Here is a 20341-nt window from a genome sequence, read left to right on the forward strand (position 1 = left end):
AGTATTTTTTCATCAAGTACTTTTCGAGTTATAAGGCTTGAAATAATTTCTTAATTTTACATAAACCGTAAAATATCTTGTAAAATATTAATTTTTCGATTATCCTACCTTAATACTTTTATGTAAATAATGAGAGGAATCAATTGGTGTAAAGAAAACACAAAATTGTTTCGAAAAAAAAAATGTAATTTGCAATTTGCCGCCTGTGAAATCGCCTCCGAACCGAGATCCTTATCAGGCATCGCGCCTTCACGAGGTGGAACGAGAGCCGCCTCCGACGCTCGCTAGCGTCGCGACGCCTTCCGAAAACCTGAAAATCCATCCGGGGAAATTAAGGCAAATCCGAATATCAATCCGAATTTAAAGCCGAATTTAAAGCTGAACAATTTAAAGCCGAACAGCTGAGCGACAAGAACCGCGCCAAAGAAATGCGACAAAAACGCGCCCGACGAGTCGCAAGAACGTGATAACGCGCCGATACTCGGAAACGGGCGAATGCATCACGCCCGATATTAATACACGCGCGCACACACACACAACACTCTTGTACATATACATTCATACACGCGCATACACACACACACAACACTCTTGTACATATACATTTATACACGCGCATACACACACAACACCTCTGTACATACATACCAGAAATAATAAATACGTTAATTCGTAATAATACGTCTCCGAATTATTGATTCCGCCACCTGGATCCGACGGCTATCCGTATAATTCAGATTACACGGTACACGGGAAAAACAGTACGTTACATAGGAATTATTAATTTCTCGTCTAGAACTAACATCAACTATGACTAAGTAATCGCGACGACGATGATATGACAACATTAACTTTTTGTCAGTTACGTTCGATTTAAGCCATCCGTTTTGTAGACGATCTATAACCTCAGCGAGAATTCCATCGCTGAATGTTGCACGTTGGAGTTCTTGTTGAATTGTTAAAGGTAAGAACTGTACTGATTCGTTGATAATGAATCAATTTGGCTGTAATTCTGTTAAGCATTTGTCAATGTTTTTAACATGTGGAAGACTGTTTTTACTTGACCATTTGGAGCGTGTTGTAACAGGACGCCACCAATGTCAACCGAACTGGCGTCTGCTGCAACGATCAGAGTTTGTCTGGGATCGTAATAAATTAGTAGAAATGGTCCAGTAAGGATATTTTTAATGTCTTCAAACGTTTTCTTCATTTTTGTTGTCCATACGAAAGGCACATCTTTCTTGGTCAAAGCTTCAAATGGTGCTTTGAGTCGATGCTTTGATATCCCGTAGTAATTTATCAGGCCTAAAAACGAGCGTATCTCTTTTGCATTAGTCGGAGCTCGCATTGTTTGGATAGGTCAAAGACGTGCTGGCTCAATACCATTAGCAGAAACAATAAATCCAAGTTATTTAATTTTCGGAGTATGGAACTTACATTTCTCCTTTTGGAGTCGGAAATTCCATTCTTGCAAGTGGTTTAGCACGGTGTGTAAACGCGTATCATGCTTTGCGCGTTCCTGGCCATAAATTAGAATATTATCAAGATAGACGAATACGCCTGGAATACCCGTAAGTGCCTGTTCCAGCGTACGTTGGAAAATTGCAGGAGCTGGTTTTATTCCAAAAACCAACCGATTGTAAGCGAATAAACTTCGATGAGTATTTATTGTAATTAGCTTTTTACTTTCCTCCAACCTTAGGTGAAAATAAGCATCAGAAATATCTAGTTGTGAAAAGATAGAACTTCCTCGAAATTTCGCTATAAGTTCCTCTATACTCGGGATTGGATAATCATTCGCGTCAAGTGCGTCATTTAATTTTGTTGAGTAGTCTGCACAAATACATATTTTCCCACTTACTTTGCGTGCAACTACTATTGGAGCAGCTCATTCCGAAAAATCGACTGGAGTTAAAATTTCGTTGTTAACGAGTCTCTCCAGTTTTTCATTGATTGGTTTTTCTAATGCGAGTGCAATTGGACGTCGTGGCACGTGTTTCGCATCTGGTTTAAGTCGCAGATAAATTGCCATCTTGGTGCATTCCCCTGTCGAACTACTAAAAAGTTCTGTGAATTGTTTATGAAGTGAATTTATCGTAATCGCATTTATCATTTGTTGATTTTCTATGATTCCTGTATCATAGGTAACTAAGCCAAGCTCATCAATTGCTTGAGAGTTAATTAGTGCAGTTTCCGGGCGATCAAGTACGATGACTGGTGCTTTTATTATATAGTCTTTGTAGCCAAGAGGCGTTAAAAAATCCCATGGTATGCATTGGATGACCCGAGACATTAACACATGAAGTTGTGAGAGGTTAGAGCTTTGGGTGACCGATTCGTGTCCAAGTTTTTCTCCCGATCGTCCGCCCCTGTATCCAATTGCATTTTCAACGGCTTGTTGTTAATAGTAATATATACGAACCTGCGATGCCAATGTCCTGTGCCTAGAATACCTTGTAATCTAACAGTATAACATATTTATTTTATTCCGTTGTTTCGAGCCGTTGTTTAAGCAAATTCCGTTGTTTAAGGAAATTCTAGCAATGTGTCCCATTTTCTTGCATAATCTGCATTCTGCTTTCTTAAAAGAACATGCATCCCGTCTATGTTTTGCAGAACCGCAGCATGACATGGCAACAGTGTAGTATTGTCGTAGAATTTGTCTTCTTTTCGTAATGCAATGTAGTAGGATTTGTCTTGTTTTCGTAATATTTATCTTGTCTTTTAGATGAATTCTTCAATGATTGGCTGACCGCGTTGATTCTGAGAAGCTTGTTCTTCAACGCGCATGACGTCAGCTGTGCGGTTTGCATGTGCGTAGCAGATTTCTCTAATGTCTTCAAATGTGCAGTTTCTTTTCTGATACAACCTTGAAAAGGACTATTCGTTCTGTATGGTAGATATGATCGCTTGGGCGAGAGCCGTTAGTAGAATTTTAAGTTGGTCGATGTTGAAATTATCGAGCTCAAAGGCATCTTCATGACGCGAAATACCTGGGTATGCATTTGGACAGGAAATTAAATTGGAGAACACACATGTTCACTAACCGCAAACAACTTGGACTTAAATTGAGGAAAATGTACTGGCTCTTAGGACGTAATTCCCAATTAAGCTTAAATAATAAACTGCTCTTATATAAGAGCATACTCAAACCAATATGGATTTACGGGATCCAACTCTGGGGAATTGCTGCCAATTCCAACATAGAAATTCTACAAAAATTCTACAAACCAAGTTGTTGAGAGTGGTTGTCAATGGTATGTGTCTAATGAGATCTTCCACAAAGATCTGGGTATCCCGAAGTAAAGGAGGAGATAAGCAGTATGGCAATTAGATATAGATCACGCCTGGAGAACCATCCTAACACTTTGGCCAACAATCTTGCTAATGTCGACCACAAGAGACGTAGATTCGTAAAACGTAGCATTCCTCAAGATTTATTCGTGAGACAATAGCATTTTATATCATAGGGTGAATCACTGAATTCTTTCCTCGCACGCTCTAGTATTCCATTCATACCTATTGTTAAATGTCCTATCCTGTGACAGATCGCAATACCAGTAGGGGATTAAAAAAAAAAAAGGCATCTCCTAGAACATTTACTTTGTCAAATATTTTTATTATCGTTGCTGGCGGAGAAGCACGAAAATTAAGAGTTTTAAAACGACGTTGAAATAGCGTTTTATTATCATTATATGGAACTGTTTCTTAAGATGTTGCACAAGTTTTACAAAAGATATATCGTGCGGTTTCTTCGGAGATAAACAACTAAGTAATCGTAACAACAGTAATCTGATACACGTTGTCACCGAGAGCATGAAGAAGTAGCTCTCCGTCTCGGTTAGACCCTTCGCTCCTTCCGCGAAAGTACTTTCATGACGTTCTTATCATAACGTAAAGGTTTTACCCCTTGCAGGGTCATAAATGAATTTCAGTCAATAGTCTGAATAAATCAGCAGCCTTTGTTGTGCGTAATAAATTAAATAATTTCATTAAATTGCATAAAGATCCTTTACCCAAATTAAGTCATTCAAACGTTGTTTACAAAATTGAATGCAATGACTGTTCAGCGTCTTATGTAGGTCAAACTGGCAGACAATTAATTACCAGGATCAAAGAACACAAAACCAATATTAATACACACTCAGACACATTATCGGTGATTTCTTCTCACAGACTTTCAGGTCATGAGTTTGATTGGAATAATGTTTTGATTTTGGATGAAGAGTCTTCCTATAGAAGAAGATTATTTTCTGAAATGATGCATATTGCGTGTCAAAAAAATGGCATTAATGTCCAGACGGATACGGATCTCCTTGACAAATCTTATTTTCCAATTATTAATAAATTTTCTCATCCTTAGAGACCTATCGTATTCAAATTTTCTTTCCAGTGTTGCCATCTTCCTGTTATTGCCTTGAGTTCGTGTCGCTTTTAATTTTTGTATCCCTTCATATTGCCACGTCAGCTTCAGTTACCATAGACATGTCGTCGAAGTCAGTTCGCTCTTTCCGAGCTCCTGTACTTTTGCATTTTTCCGACTTTCATATATATTACTTTCTACTTATATTACTTTCATATATATTACGTTTAGGTAACTATATTTTATTCTTTTATTTGCGCTATTTTTATTCTTCTTTTGCTTTTTGACGCTAATTAATCCATCTTTCCGTTTTCTTGGTGTTGTGTGTGATCTCGGTTTTTTTGCGATGTGAGTGCGTGTTGCTCTGCCTTTTATTTTATTTTTTACAGGGTATTTATTATTACTATTCTTTTCTGGATTTTCGATTTTACCATTTAACATTTGGAGCCACATATTTGGGCCTTTCCTCTACATCACGCAGGAGGTTCATTGCACACGCTTCCTTCACGTGATTGCCTGCTTTTTTTACAACCACTTTCTCTGCGCTTTTATAACATAGGTGAGTGGCATGTCATTCCGTCGTTATTGCGAGATTTATTTTCGAATTTTATTTGTAAATTTATAATATTGCGTACGATTTATAATGTTACCACTCTTTCTGCGATTTCTGCGTTTCCCGCTTTTTTGCAACACATTGATATGACCATCTGTTCTTTCTTGATTTTGACATCACCTTTTGTGCGATTTTTTTGTTTTGATACTTATTTTATTGTAATTTGCGAGACATTGAAAATGATCCAGAACCGGATCGAAACGTTTGTCCTTCCTTTAATATAATTTTGATTGTGACATTATTAGTTGTCATTACCCTAACAGCACATGTAGATTCTGAGAATACTCGGAGAATATCACAAAAGTATATTGTGTACATTCTCAGAACATTCGATATACGTACTACGATATATTGAGTACATACTATGAAAGTTCCTATGTCCCACTTTTTTCAGTTCGTAGTATATACTGTGAATATCTTGCAGTATATCTGTAGTATATCGATAGAACGTTGCCAGTATATTATAGGTATATCTGTAGTATATCGATAGAACGTTGCCGGTATAATTTAAGTATATCTGTAGTATATCGATAGAACGTTGCCGGTATATTAAAGATATATCTGTAGTATATCGATAGAACGTTGCCGGTATATTTAGGTATATCTGTAGTATATCGATAGAACGTTGTTAGTATGTATAGGTATATTTATAGTATATTTATATAACGTCGTCAGTATGTTATTGGTATATCCATTAGGATTATAGGTTAGGTTAGGTTATATTAAATAGTTAATATTTGGTGAATTTATTAAAAATATGTATTTCAATAAATTCAAAATATTGTTTTACATTTTTATATATACACTTATTCTATATATACATATATATATGTATATGTACATTATCTACATCTACTACATATATATATATCTAATATTATCTACATATATACATTAGCTTATATTTTTCAAGAGTTTGACTTAATAATATATTCCCGGAAATAGAAAATATCTAGCAATAGAAGCAGGGAATAATATTTATTCCCTTTTGTTATTGGTGAATATTTTCTATTCCTTGTTCATATTGACTGTTGCCAGGCATTGTGCCTTGAATCTTATGGATTCACGTTATCTTGGCCCCCAGAGTAGCGGATAAGTCAAAATATATTATTAAAAAAGACATATTATGGTGTTTATCAAAGAATTCGAAAAAGTATAATTCAACGTGATGTATATTGTAGGACGTAATTCCGGTAGCTGTACGTATCTTCTAAATATAGTATTATGTCAGAGAAGATGTAGCAAGATGCTGTTGCCAGGCATTGTGCCTTGAATCTTATGGATTCACGTTATCTTGGCCCCCAGAGTAGCGAATAAGTCAAAATATATTATTAAAAAATAAAAATATAAAAAATAATAAGAATATATTAAATAATAATTAAATAATAATTAAATATATTAAATATATTAAATATATTAAATATATTAAATAATAATTAAATATATTAAATAAAAAATATATAAAATAATAAAAATATATTATTAAAAAAGACATATTACGGTGTTTATCAAAGAATTCGAAAAAGTATAATTCAACGTGATATATTGTAGGACGTAATTCCGGTAGCTGTACGTATCTTGTTCTTATATTGCCTGTTGCCAGGCATTATGAAAGGGCCTTCATTCTTGCTGCAGATTTCGAGAACGCTCCATGCGCTCTTTAGCATGAGCTAGCCATATTTTTATTGGTGCAGCAATCTGCTCATCTGTTACATTTTCATGCGATTTTCGTATTACACCTGGAAAAATAATATATTTATATAACTTAATTATTTCTCAAGAAATAAGAACAAATAGATCTATAATTTATTTCAATCAAGTATTTAATTTAAATCAACAAATTAGTATACGTTTATTTCTAATATATATACATATATGTTTATTTCTAATATATTTTTATTTCTAATATATACAGAGTGTTTGATAGATTATGCCAACGAAAGTTTTCACCGTTTTGCAATTTCCGCAATAATTATTGATATAATATGAATAAGATGAAATAATTTTATAAAAATGGCGAATAAGTGCGCATTTAGGATGTATGCTCTCTAAGTATGCCAGCAGTGGAGTCAGCGAGTTTCGCAAGGGCCAAATTTCGTCGCGCAATTAAACTTTTCGCGCCGTGAAACAATCGTCGACTAGCCATACTTTTTAATTAATACTTTATTAATTATTGCAAAAATAAAATAGTAAAAAGGAATTTTTGTTCAGTTACAATATGTTCTAACTGTTCATGAGCGTTGGCACAATCTTTATCAGATATCTTGTATAAGATAATAAAAAAATACTAATATTTTGTGGACATGTTTTAATAATTATAATAACAAAAATTTACAAAATGTCTCAATTTGTAAGCAATTATCAAATTTATTAATAAAAAAGAGATTACTTTTATTTAAATATTTTATTATACTTACTCATAATTATTTTGCATATATCCAGATTTGAAAAAATTTTTTTTTTCTTGGCCCCGTGCCAACTGTATTTCTCCGCAAGTTCATTTGCTAATATAGATTTTATTATTTGTAAACATGAAGTTTTCAAGTTGTTGCAAGTTAGACGTGTCAATTGTTTAATCTGAAAATATTTTATAAAACGCATTATTAATAATTATTTTCGAAATATATATAATCGAAATTTTATATTATTTTTTAAATAATATTCTTTGCATAAAACATATGAAAATGAGAAGGGTATAATCTTAGGATTTGCAACTCTGAATAAAAATATTCCAGTAAATTCATTTACATGTTTGTAAATACTTTTTTAAAATTGCTATTAAAAAACTTGTTTCATATAAATATATAATTTATATACATATGCGTCCGCTATCTGAGAAATTTATGTATGTTGCATGAATCAAATACATATTATACAATGCAGGAGGTAATAAATATGATTTTATCATGCAAGAAATACGTAAAACTTTTTTAACGACTTCTATTGAGGGCCACTTCGATCAACTCCGATTAATTTTAATCGACGATTAAACTATATCTTTGTCTCTTTTTAAGAACGTATCTGAAAAGAGATAAAGATATAGTTTAATCAACGATTAAAGTTGATCGAAGTTGGTTGAAGTGGCTCTGCTACTCTTTTCAGAATTGTCCTAATTAGATCCTAAGCTGTTGTCCTTCTTTTTTTTTAAACAAATATAATATTGAATTATTTTTAAATTGAAATATAGATCTTCGACTTACCATTTGATTTCGATAAGATGAGTCATTTTTTAATTTTTCTTCCAAGAGTTGAAGACTGTTCTCATCTTTGAGCGGTAAATCTTCAAAAACATCAATTTCTCTTTGTTCCATAGTTGAGCTGACTGAAAGTTTCTCCAATATGAGTTTTTGATTCGTATTTATTATTTTCACTTTTTGGCTTATATTGTTGATTTTTAATTCCAAATTTGTTAATTTTCTAATTACAAATTTTTGAAAATTTTCCATTCCTATAAAATATAATATAATTGAAAAAAGTTAATTCATGTACGAAAACAAAAAACAAAATTTTTAAAAAATTGTAGCGATTAAAAATATAAAAAAATTGGAAATAAAAATAAAAAATATAACGCAAAATTGTTTCCAAATAAATAACATTATGACAAAATATCTTAAGTAAAATAGAAACTATTTGCATACTAACTTTGTTCATTCAAGTTTGGACCTAACGTGTTATTTGCTAATATGATTGGAGGGTTAACATTGTTATTGTTGTCATTGTTATCATCATGATCATTATCATCCTCTTCTGAGTTAAACAAATTTTCAGTACATTGCGGCTCTAAAAATAAAATTACTATTATTACTATTTCAATACAATTTAAACATAGATTTAATTATACAATTATAATATTGATCTAATTTTTTATACATTAATGTTTTTTTAATTTATATAAGAGCGTCAAAGTTGGGTGTTTTCCAGCAAAAAACATAGAAAACAGTGTAACACGTCAACTGTTTCTTGTTAAAAATCTTCCATTATAAAGAACATATTTAGATGTATAAACAAAATATAAAATTTTTTAAATATTTTAAGAGTAAAATATGAAAAAAGGTGTAAGAGATATATTACGTTAAATTGTTTCATACTAAATAACATTATGGCATTCTAAATTATATCATATAGTCATATTATATAGTCATATTATATAGTCAAGTAAAGTAGAAATTATACTAATTTGGTTTAGAATTTTACTTGGTTTCAAATACGAACCTGTTGTCGACGTGTTGATTGCTATTACAATTGGGTTATTAACATCATCATTAACATTATTATGGCACTTTTCTGGGTCGGGTACATTTTCCATACATTGAAAATCTGAAACTAATAAAATAGTATTACCATTATAGATATTTTTATAAATTTTTCGATTTATCTCAATATACAATATTTATCATAAACACAAGGTTATAAAACAAGTGAACTAAAATCAAATATTTTTTACTAATACATACACAAGATGTAACATGCGCATTTACAAATTACGTAACATCATTTCTTAATGAAAAATAAAGAAAAGTACTATTTTTTCTGCGACAGTTGACGATAAAAGAATTATTAATTAAATATCATCCAATCAGCGCCATTTTTTAGGCGGTCCGCACATCGAGTAATGTGGCTACACATTTTACTTGACGCGCAATTCACAGACGTCTGCCTAAAGAACGACGCTAATAAGATAATATTTATATATATAATAATACCTCTATATATACAATATAATATATACATATATATTTAAATTTATTCATGTATACCTGGTGCATTATAGTTGCAATCGTACATGGTCATTACATTCAAGTTAGCATCAAAGAGTTCAATATTTTTATCCTTTTCTGAAACAAAAGAGGTTAATATTTTTATATGTCATTTACTCGTCATTCATTTTTGATGTTTTCTTTGGGAGCGTCCAGTTTGACCACAGCCAATCATATCGACCTATGCCTAGGGTAACCAGCAACGATAACCAATCAGAGATGGCTGTGGTCAATCCGAACGTGGTCAAATTATATCCACTCGTTTTCTTTCAATACTTTTTCTTATAAGTACGTTAGTTTTTTAATCTTTCTTTAATATTACATATCTTTATATTATCTTATATATTTTTAATATTACATATCTGCTGTTTTTACATTCAAATTTCATGAAAATATAAAAGTAATAGAAATTAAAAAATATAATTTTATTATGTATTTATATATTATATTAAAGCTTAATAAAACAGTTTATTTTTAACTGTTAATAACATTATAATTATTTACTCCGCAAAAAATAGAATCCAAAAATGTACCAACATTTACCAAAAGTTAATTATTTATGCAATAATACCAAAAAACTCTGTATACAAGTGCATGCGTGCAAATTTGTGTATGTATGAGAGAGAAAGCATATATAATATATTACAGTATTCAAATATATAAATCTCTTGTACAAATCTTAATTTATTTCAACAAAAATTATACTTACGAGAATCAATTTTTCTTCCTGTTTCTATACAGTGTAATGTAGTTGTATTTTCCACTTTATTCTCGATTCTTTTGGCACATTTTCTTTTAATATTTCTCTGATTAAAATCTAAAATTCATGTGATAATATATTTATATTTAATTATTGAAACAATATATTTTTTTTTAATTTATTAATGTTTTATAATGCTCTTACCTTTTTGTTCATTTCTTGCAATTATTGTTTTTTTATTATATGTAGTCATGTTTGTAATTTTTGGAACTTTTGATAATTCACTTAAAAATTCGTCGGACAATTCGTCACTGCTACTCATTGATGCGTCATCAATGGTTTTAGCAGCTCTAAGTTTCCTTGATTTTTTAAGATACTCTTCTTTTTCGGTATTAGAAGTCAGATCGGACTCTTCTTCGGCCTGCTTTAATTTTTGTCTTGCCACTGTATAATTTGCTGCAACAAAATATAATCGTAATAAAAACATATCATTTTTCTATAATTATTAAAAAACAACATACATTAATATTATATGCGTAAAAATAATAATAATACATTCAAGAAAAGAATGTTACTTACAATATGTTCCATATATTTTTGCAATAGTATGTGCCGTCCAAGTAGGTTGCGGTTCCTCCATAAATTTAACGGCTTTATCATATCTTTTATTGTTGGTGAAATTAGGCCAAACTGCTTTTTTCAAATCTTTATCCAACCAATTTTGTGGAATAATTTGAAGTCCATCTTCAAATTCCACAATTGCATAAAACTTTGTTGTCTCAGTTTCTGTCATTCTGTTATTCAAAGCAATATATAATTTTGTATTACATTTTACTATGAATCAATGGAAAAACTGCAAATTTGTCATCTTTATATGGTAATTTCACATATTTCCTAGTTACATTTTTTAATGGCCACGATTTCAAATCTGAATAGGAGTGTACAATATAAATTCCAAGTAATGAAGATGGACAAGGCATATTAAATAAATCCTCTTTTTCTAAAAATTCGTGGCCTATAATGACAGGAATATTTTGTTTTGTGCAGTATGCTATATTTTTTATAGTTACAATGCTGCCACAATTCAAGCCACAACAATTATCCGCAATTGTGTTACATTTCAATGTTATTCCGTTGTATTTAACAATTTTATATTGTGGATTCTTGCAGTTGGATATAAGTGGACCATTCTGATGCAACGATATTAAATTTGGATGTACCAGAACAGAATGTGATAAAATAGTTGATGAATCTGAGTTAATTTCTTTTTCAATATATCTCCGTATAACTTGTTGCAACGGTTTGTCCGCTTTTCTAATGTATTTCTTCAATATCTGCATATAATTTTCAAATTTGAATGCACTGAAATTATCAAGCGGCCCAAATTTTTTGACGTCATCAACAAGATGTATGAGATTGTGAATATTATGTGACATATTCTTAACTCCATAAAGTTTCATAAATATTTTAATAAAGAAAAGTATTAAGTCTTGCGCATAAGTTACATATTTGTTTAAATCTTGCGAAGACAGAATTCTGATAATCACATGTAATGTTAGAAAATGTATATACACATTCTTTTTTAATATAGATTTAAAAGCCAATGGACCAGTATATAACAATATCAATCTATATTCCGTAGCTTTCCATAGCTTCACACAGTTCATTGATCGTGGCTTTCTTGCAAATTCTACTGGTATAAAAGGCTTCAATTGTACTACCAAACGTGTAGAAATTTCTTCGACAACTCTAGATGGTAGTCGATAATGTAACTTTCCATCAAGCCATAAGTATATTAACTTGCGCATAATTCCCAGACATATCAAATGCATATAATCTAACGGGACACCAGTAACAGGTTTAAAATGAGGTATTTGTAGTAAACTACAAGTGATATCTGGTTTGTGGTAATTCTCATCTATCTTTTGTTTGAAATCATCATCTGTTCGAAGAGGTGCATTGATCTGTGGAAAACATATTCGATTTCCTACAAATTCTCCTTCTGTCTGACATTTGGTACAACTGGAATATCCAGAATGTCCCTTTACACACAGAACGAATGATTTCGCTGGTGTATCACAAATTAAAGCCGCAAGTCTGCATGGTATGATACGACCATTTATGTTAATGCCATTTTCGCATATATCTTTAACTTCATCAACAAAATCTTTTAAAAAATCATTGGAATTTGCTGGTTTTTCGTTTCCATGATAAAGTCCAATTAGAAAGACATAATCGTATGGAAAAACTGATCCTAATATAGGCCAGAATTGTTGTGACGATGATCTTGACAGTGGTAATCCATCAATATTGATGCTAATTTTCACACAATCAATATTATCTTTTATAGATGTCAATATATGTAATAGAGAATTCAGTAATCCAAAATGATAGTATATTCCTGGTGTTACTGTACGTATTTCTTGTCTTCTTGGTGTTTTTAGAAGTGAGCGTGCATCTAACGTTAATGTTGAAAAGCAAGAATGTTGTTTTAATCTTTCAAGTAATTCTCTAAGAGCAGTATGTGAAATTTGATGGTTTGTAGCCCACACAGCAAGACTATTTTTAAAATCGTTTGTTGTATTTGCATTTTCAGATGCAATATAAGGTAGTGATTCTTGAGAAGATTCTTGATAAATGCTCACAGATGATTGTTCTGAATCTGATTCATTCAATTCCAAATATTCATCATTTTCACATTTCATAGATATATTATTTTGTCCATAAATAGTGTCATTTTCAGTTGCAAATGTCTCATAACGATTGTGTGAATTAATTGTGGAACTGGTTATTCTCAAATATTCTGGATTTTCATAATTATTATCTGATAATATATTCGTATTTAACAAACTGTCACATATAAGTTTTGATTTTTCGGCAGCTAATCGATTTAAGTGCCTCTTCGATATATGTGAAATGTCTTTTCTGGGTCGCTTTCGATTCATTGTTGTATTTCTATTCAAATATAAATATAAATAATTTGTGGTATGATATTTTTAAGTATTATATTGGCACCTTGTATCCTTGTCAGAGCGCGAATATTAGACAAAGACAGAAGGGACCCATATGCAGCTTTCTCTTTTATTGCTATATCGCTTTTTCAGCTCGCTCGCGCACTCTATTTTTAATATCTCTATGATTTTATCTATAATATATAATTTTCTCTACAATATATATAAGAAATAAAAAAATATAAATAAAAAATATTTAAATATAAATAAATATTAAAATAATAAAAAATAAAAATATAAAAATATAAATATTAAAAAAACTATTTGTATTTTAAAAAACCATTTAAAAAATGCCTATTTCCATGTCCTATTTTAAATGCGTGTCTAAAAAACATTTTGCATTTTTAAATGAAAAGGCTTCAACTATTTTGCAATATTTATTTCAAATAAGTTTGGACACTCATTTATTTGCACATTTCTGTATATCTATCTATATATACAACAGGATGTTTCAAGAAGAATGGTCTATATTCTAGAATTGTACACATCATTTTGAATAAAAAAGTTTATACATATAAAGTTTATATATATATATAAACATGTGTCCTGTTCTCGACGGTTATAAAAATACACCATATTCAATCTAAAGAACGAATACATTTATTATCTTAGTAAAACCAAATTCTATAAAACAAAATTACATTAAATTTTCATCAAATCCTGTTACAAATGTAAACATTAGATAACGTTTGATAAATCGTGTTAGTTTGAAATTTTTAGTTTCCGATATAATAAAAATACTTCATATACACTCTAAACTGTCAAAATTATTATTAATTTAAATTATTATTTTTTAATTATTCAAATTTATTGTAAGCTTACACTGCTTTAATGTAAGTTTTGTTTCATAGAATTTGATTCTATTAAATTAAAAAATGTATTCTTGACAGAACACACTTTATCTTTATAACCGTCTTTAGAATAGGAAACATATTTATATAAATTTTTTCTTTAAAAATGTGTCTTAATCAATCATGTCTTAATAAAATACTAACCATTCCTCTTGAAACACCTTGTATATGTGTATATACACAATGATCAGAAAAGTAATGAAATTAATTATGTAGTGCATATTGTGGCAACAGAAATCATAATTACGCGGAATATAAAAAGTATAATCCTTTTTTCAAAAGTAATACTTTTCAGTGTTACTTTTCTGACAGACCATGTTTATATATACTGAAAGAAAAGAATGGTTGGATTGACTAAATTTTTCAACAAAATTTTTATTTTATTTTAACAATAAAATGTTTACTCATTGTAATAAAAATTTGGAGCAGTGAAGTAAATTATTCTTTGATTGAGCAAACATTTTGTTGAAATAAAATAAAATTTTATTGAAAATTTTAGTCAATTCAATCGATCTTTTTTTCTCAGTGTAGATACAGATATGCAATACATAAAAAATGGCACTTACTTGATGCTCTCTGACCCAGTAATAAATAATACGTAGATGTGCAGATGATGTGCAGAGTGGACGCACACTAAGGTAATTTTCTCTTGGTTATTCTGCAACATAAAAATTATAAATAAAATTACTTAATAATACTTTAAACATATAAAATCTTTAACATGTATTAAATACAAAGCTAACAACACACATGCGATACACAAGAGTTCATACTTACTTTAGGTTTTGCGTTCCAGTAAATAGCTGGACAGACTGGTCGCACACTCAGCCAATCTTCTCTTGATTATGCTGCAACATAAAAATTATAAATAAAATTACTTAATAATACTTTAAACATATAAAATCTTTAACATGTATTAAATACAAAGCTAACAACACACATGCGATACACAAGAGTTCATACTTACTTTAGGTTTTGCGTTCCAGTAAATAGCTGGACAGACTGGTCGCACACTCAGCCAATCTTCTCTTGATTATGCTGCAACATAAAAATTATAAATAAAATTACTTAATAATACTTTAAACATATAAAATCTTTAACATGTATTTAATACAAAGCTAACAACACACATGCGATACACAAGAGTTCATACTTACTTTAGGTTTTGCGTTCCAGTAAATAGCTGGACAGACTGGTCGCACACTCAGCCAATCTTCTCTTGATTATGCTGCAACATAAAAATTATAAATAAAATTACTTAATAATACTTTAAACATATAAAATCTTTAACATGTATTTAATACAAAGCTAACAACACACATGCGATACACAAGAGTTCATACTTACTTTAGGTTTTGCGTTCCAGTAAATAGCTGGACAGACTGGTCGCACACTCAGCCAATCTTCTCTTGATTATGCTGCAACATAAAAATTATAAATAAAATTACTTAATAATACTTTAAACATATAAAATCTTTAACATGTATTAAATACAAAGCTAACAACACACATGCGATACACAAGAGTTCATACTTACTTTAGGTTTTGCGTTCCAGTAAATAGCTGGACAGACTGGTCGCACACTCAGCCAATCTTCTCTTGATTATGCTGCAACATAAAAATTACAAATAAGAATGACATACTTTACATGTATTATGTATATACGAAAAATAATATACTATATAAAAGATATTATAAGTATATTCTGAGAATATACGAGAAATAATATACTACAAGAGATGTTATAAGGATGTTCTGAGAATATACGAGAAATAATATACTAGAAGAAATGTTACAGGGATGTTCTGAGAATATACGAGAAATAATATACTACAAGAGATGTTATAGGGATGTTCTTAGTGCGTAAATAATATACTGATGATTCACACAGTATATATAGAATATTCGTATATCATGTGTTAATTATTGGTAGGGTTAATTATTTGAGGTTTGATGTAAATGAAAAGCAAGTAATAAATTCATTGATAATTAATTATATTTTTATATTTCTCATGCGACTTTCTTAAACATAACCTCAATTTTGTGAAATGTTTCACCGTGACAAATTATGAAATGTAGCAAGAAATACTAAAAATATATAACAAATAAAATATTCTTAAACTTTATTTGATGTCCAATAAAATATTTAGAAAAGAAGGAGAAAGATTACTTACCTCTGAATTCGTCGATAATTCGTAGAGAATCAACTAAAAACCACGCGGTATCAAGTGGTAGTCAAGAAGACCGGAACCGGTAATATATCGGAAATGACGCTCTCAAATGGCGCTACTATCTGCGTAAATTAAAACTATATTCTGAGAATATACGAAAATATACGAAAAATAATATACTGTACAAGATATTAAACGTATATTCTGAGAATATACGAAAATATACGAAAAATAATATACTGTGCAAAATATTAAACGTATATTCTGAGAATATACGAAAATATACGAAAAATAATATACTGTGCAAGATATTAAACGTATATTCTGAGAATATACGAAAATATACGAAAAATAATATACTGTACAAGATATTAAACGTATATTCTGAGAATATACGAAAATATACGAAAAATAATATACTGTACAAGATATTAAACGTATATGTATTCTGAGAATATACGAAAATATACGAAAAATAATATACTGTACAAGATATTAAACGTATATTCTGAGAATATACGAAAATATACGAAAAATAATATACTGTACAAGATATTAAACATATATTTTGGGAATATACGAGAAATATACGAAAAATAATATACTTCTTAAGATATTACAAGTATATCCTGAGAATATACGAAAAATAATATACTACAAGAAATGTTATAGGGATGTTCTCCGTACATTATATACGATACGTACATTCACAGTATGAGTATAGAATATTCGTATGATATCATGTGCTGTTAGGGTATTTTTTGCTTTTTGCGTACTGTTACCTTTGCACTGTGGTTTTTTCTGCCTATTGATTTTTAACATTTGATTTATATCTTACAACCACTTTTGTATTTATATTTTTTTTTATAAATGAATTTATCGAACTGTATAACCAGATTTGAAAATTGTGACGATTTTGTAGGCGGAAGTATTGTATCATCGTCTGTTCTTAGTGTTTGAAATGATAGTATTTCTTTTGTGATTTACCGATCTAACGTAATAATTGCTGTTGTTTTTGCGCAGTAGCCGTTAGCGATTGAAATAGTTGTTCCATCGTCTTTTTCTTGTAGGTTCAAACTCGCGTAATAATACACGGAGTGCATTTTTTGCTTACGCTGGGACTTAGCAAAGACACTACCGTGTCTCTTGATAAGCCGCAGTGCCAATTGTTGTGTATTTTGTATAAGGTCGTAGGGTCTTATATTATGTCCTTAATATGTGAACAGTCTGAAGTAATTACTGGACATTTAGGTATGTCATTTGTTGCCTCCGTTCACATTGATCACACCCATGCTTCTCTATGGTCTGCCTCTTGGTCATCTCTGCCACATCTCTGCCATGTTGCTGTGCATTGTCGTGTGCGCAGTCGCGCTACATTACTGCCACGTCTCTGCGCGTTATCGTGGGAACAGTCGCTCTTGGTCGCGCAGTTCGTCATGCAGTAGCGTAATGCTTAGCGCCTGTCAAGGGCGCAATTTACCCAACAATCGTTATTTGGGTAAAATTCATACAAAAGATCTCTCTGTTTATTATTATTATTATTATTACTTTCATAAAGTGTTACAAAACTATTGATAGAGTAATTATAATGACAAATTGTGTGAAATATTTTAAAAGAGAGAGAAACATCGTAATATAAAAATGTCAAGGTTATAACATAGAAGCTTTAATCGCTTTTTATTTTACAAATATTTTTTTTGTATATACAGCTTCAAAATTTTCGTCTTAAAACATTATAAAAAATTTATTATTAAAATTTCTATCAGTATATTCTCAGATCCTATATGAAAATAATAATAATAATAATAAATAGAATGATGTATGATTTATATCAAAATTATATTCTGTTGAGATTCTGATCTCGAAATATCAATAAAAAATTCTAATCTCGAAATATAAATAAAAAATATAATTAAAAATATTGTCTTCATGATGATAATATATAATCAACTCTTCTTTTACTATCTTGATTTATCAAAATATTGCATTATTATTACTAATAATTATTTCTATAATAATTTTGGATAAGACCTAAAGTGACACGTCTATACACATCGAGATCACGAGTTTCTCACGATGGTCAAAAAGATAATAAATGACAGCAAACTGTAGATTTTTTAAATCCTTTTTCTGTAAATTTTAACGGATAAATGTTATCATTAATAATATGAAATATATCTATTGTGTAAAATTAAAAGTAGGTACATATTGTGTTATTTTTACACTTTCTTCAGTTGTTTTAATAATTTAATATTTGAGAGCTACATACATATTAATACAACAGCAATATGTTAAATTAACACATGAATATATTAAATATTTAACATAAAATATTTAACATAACATTAAATATTTAACATAAAAATTTTAACTAACGAATATGCATACACTATTAGAGAATTTGTTTTCTTGTAAAAAAATATGATGAGGTGAAGTTCATTTTACATCTAACCTTGACCCTCGCTGAGAGTGCTTTGCTTCGTCTTACAAAGTACATGCGTGGACACAATGGATCGTCTACCCTGTGGAGAGTTTCTGAAAAATATAACCTAACCCAAACCTAATTTCGCTTTTAAATCAGAAATAGATTTGAGTTAGATTAATTTTTTTCTGGGTGAGGTGAAAGTGTAAGAAGAGAAGCGGAGCGTCTTCCCCGCCGACACGTTTCACTTATCACATATAAATGAATGAATCAGTTAGAGATTTATTTTGTGAAACGTACATGATGTCCGTAAATTACGTGAAATTTGTGACTATTTTGTTTATAACTTTTTAATAAGCAACAAGAGATGACTAAAATATTTTGGGGATCATTCAGAGTGACTTTGACAATATATGTCAAGGTTAAAATCATTGGTGAAGAATAAATTAAGGTAAATATTTATCACAGCTCTTTCCCGTTTATTTACTTAAAAGATTTGCTCTTTAAACAAGCGTGTAGAAGAAGGAGAGGTTCCGTCCCTTCCATCTCTTCAAAAGCTAACCTAATCCGTGTTCGAGATGTGAGATATATCTCATTTCGCATAATTTTACATGAGTTTGCAACTTTCTATGCGAAACAATGTAATATCTTTTTTTTCAAATTTCAAGGTCGATCAATAAAAATCAATTGTTGCATTAGAATCTTTGAAATCACTCTTTCTCCCTTCCTCTCTTTTCCCCCTTCCAGAAAATTGCCATTATTCTAAACATTTTTATCGATTAGTTTTAAATTTGTATATTTCTAAAACTATTACTTGAAATAGAAAATAATGAATCATTATAGTAGGGAGGAGGGGTCGTTACTGAACCACTTTTTCCATTGGTGCGAGAGAGAGCGCCGTAAGAGCGAGAGAGATAGAAAGATAACTGAGGGGCAGGGTGACGGCCGCGGGGGTTCGTGGGGGGTAAGTAGGGCGAGGGGAGCCGCTCGCCGTCGGGTAGGTAAACGGCGCGAGTCGTGACGTCACGTCGCGTGGGGGGTGGGTGCGCGCGGCGGAGGGCGGGATAAGGGGGGAGAGGGCGCGGGGGAGAGAGAGGGTCGGGGGCGCGATCGGGAGAGCGAAAGGGACGCGCGAGCGAGAGGGGGATGGAGCGCGCATTCGTCCTTAGATACGGCGCGTTAGGAGCGTCCTTAGATACAGCGCGTTAGGCGCGCGCGATAGGCGACCGCGGACGTTTCCATCAATTTGCGACGTCCTAGTCGCGCGCGCTTAGGAAAGAGCGATAAGCGATAGGCGACCGCGGGCGTTTCCGTCGGCTCTGTTTCGGACGCGTGCGAGGGAAAGATAGGGATAAAGTCGACGTTAATGAAAGAGAGAGATAAATTCGACGTAAATTAAGGAGAGAGAGAGAGATAAATTTCATGTAAAATTTTTATTCTGTTCGATTCATGT

General features: G+C 31.0%; 2 protein-coding genes across 18 annotated transcripts in view; one reads left to right on the plus strand and one right to left on the minus strand.

Moving 5' to 3' along the window:
* Positions 1-20341, plus strand: part of Dhc62b (Dynein heavy chain at 62B) — an 835389-nt gene that overhangs the window by 198046 nt on the left and 617002 nt on the right. The gene's annotated exons all lie outside the window — the stretch shown is intronic.
* Positions 6425-16665, minus strand: LOC145974397 (uncharacterized). Of its 10 annotated transcripts, XM_083104214.1 has the most exons (13): positions 16470-16596; positions 15833-15903; positions 15073-15143; positions 14862-14953; positions 11013-11227; positions 10638-10889; positions 10443-10550; positions 9734-9811; positions 9189-9299; positions 8619-8756; positions 8177-8424; positions 7394-7553; positions 6428-6715 (listed from the first exon to the last, which is right to left on the minus strand). In XM_083104214.1, the coding sequence occupies exons 5-13, from the start codon at positions 11224-11226 to the stop codon at positions 6597-6599; spliced, it is 1428 nt and encodes a 475-aa protein (XP_082960340.1). In that variant the 5' UTR covers position 11227; positions 14862-14953; positions 15073-15143; positions 15833-15903; positions 16470-16596; the 3' UTR covers positions 6428-6596. The 10 variants fall into 10 exon arrangements, with proteins under 10 accessions (XP_082960339.1, XP_082960338.1, XP_082960340.1 ...); XM_083104213.1 differs by lacking the exons at positions 15073-15143; positions 15833-15903; positions 16470-16596 and having other exon boundaries at positions 6425-6715; positions 9189-9293; positions 14862-14977; XM_083104212.1 differs by lacking the exons at positions 15073-15143; positions 15833-15903; positions 16470-16596 and having other exon boundaries at positions 6426-6715; positions 14862-14977.

The sequence above is a fragment of the Camponotus vicinus genome, unplaced genomic scaffold (assembly GCF_025532165.1).
Source record: "Camponotus vicinus isolate PSW18456_S1 unplaced genomic scaffold, iyCamVici1.0 SCAF_7, whole genome shotgun sequence".
In the NCBI taxonomy this organism is placed as follows: domain Eukaryota; kingdom Metazoa; phylum Arthropoda; class Insecta; order Hymenoptera; family Formicidae; genus Camponotus; species Camponotus vicinus.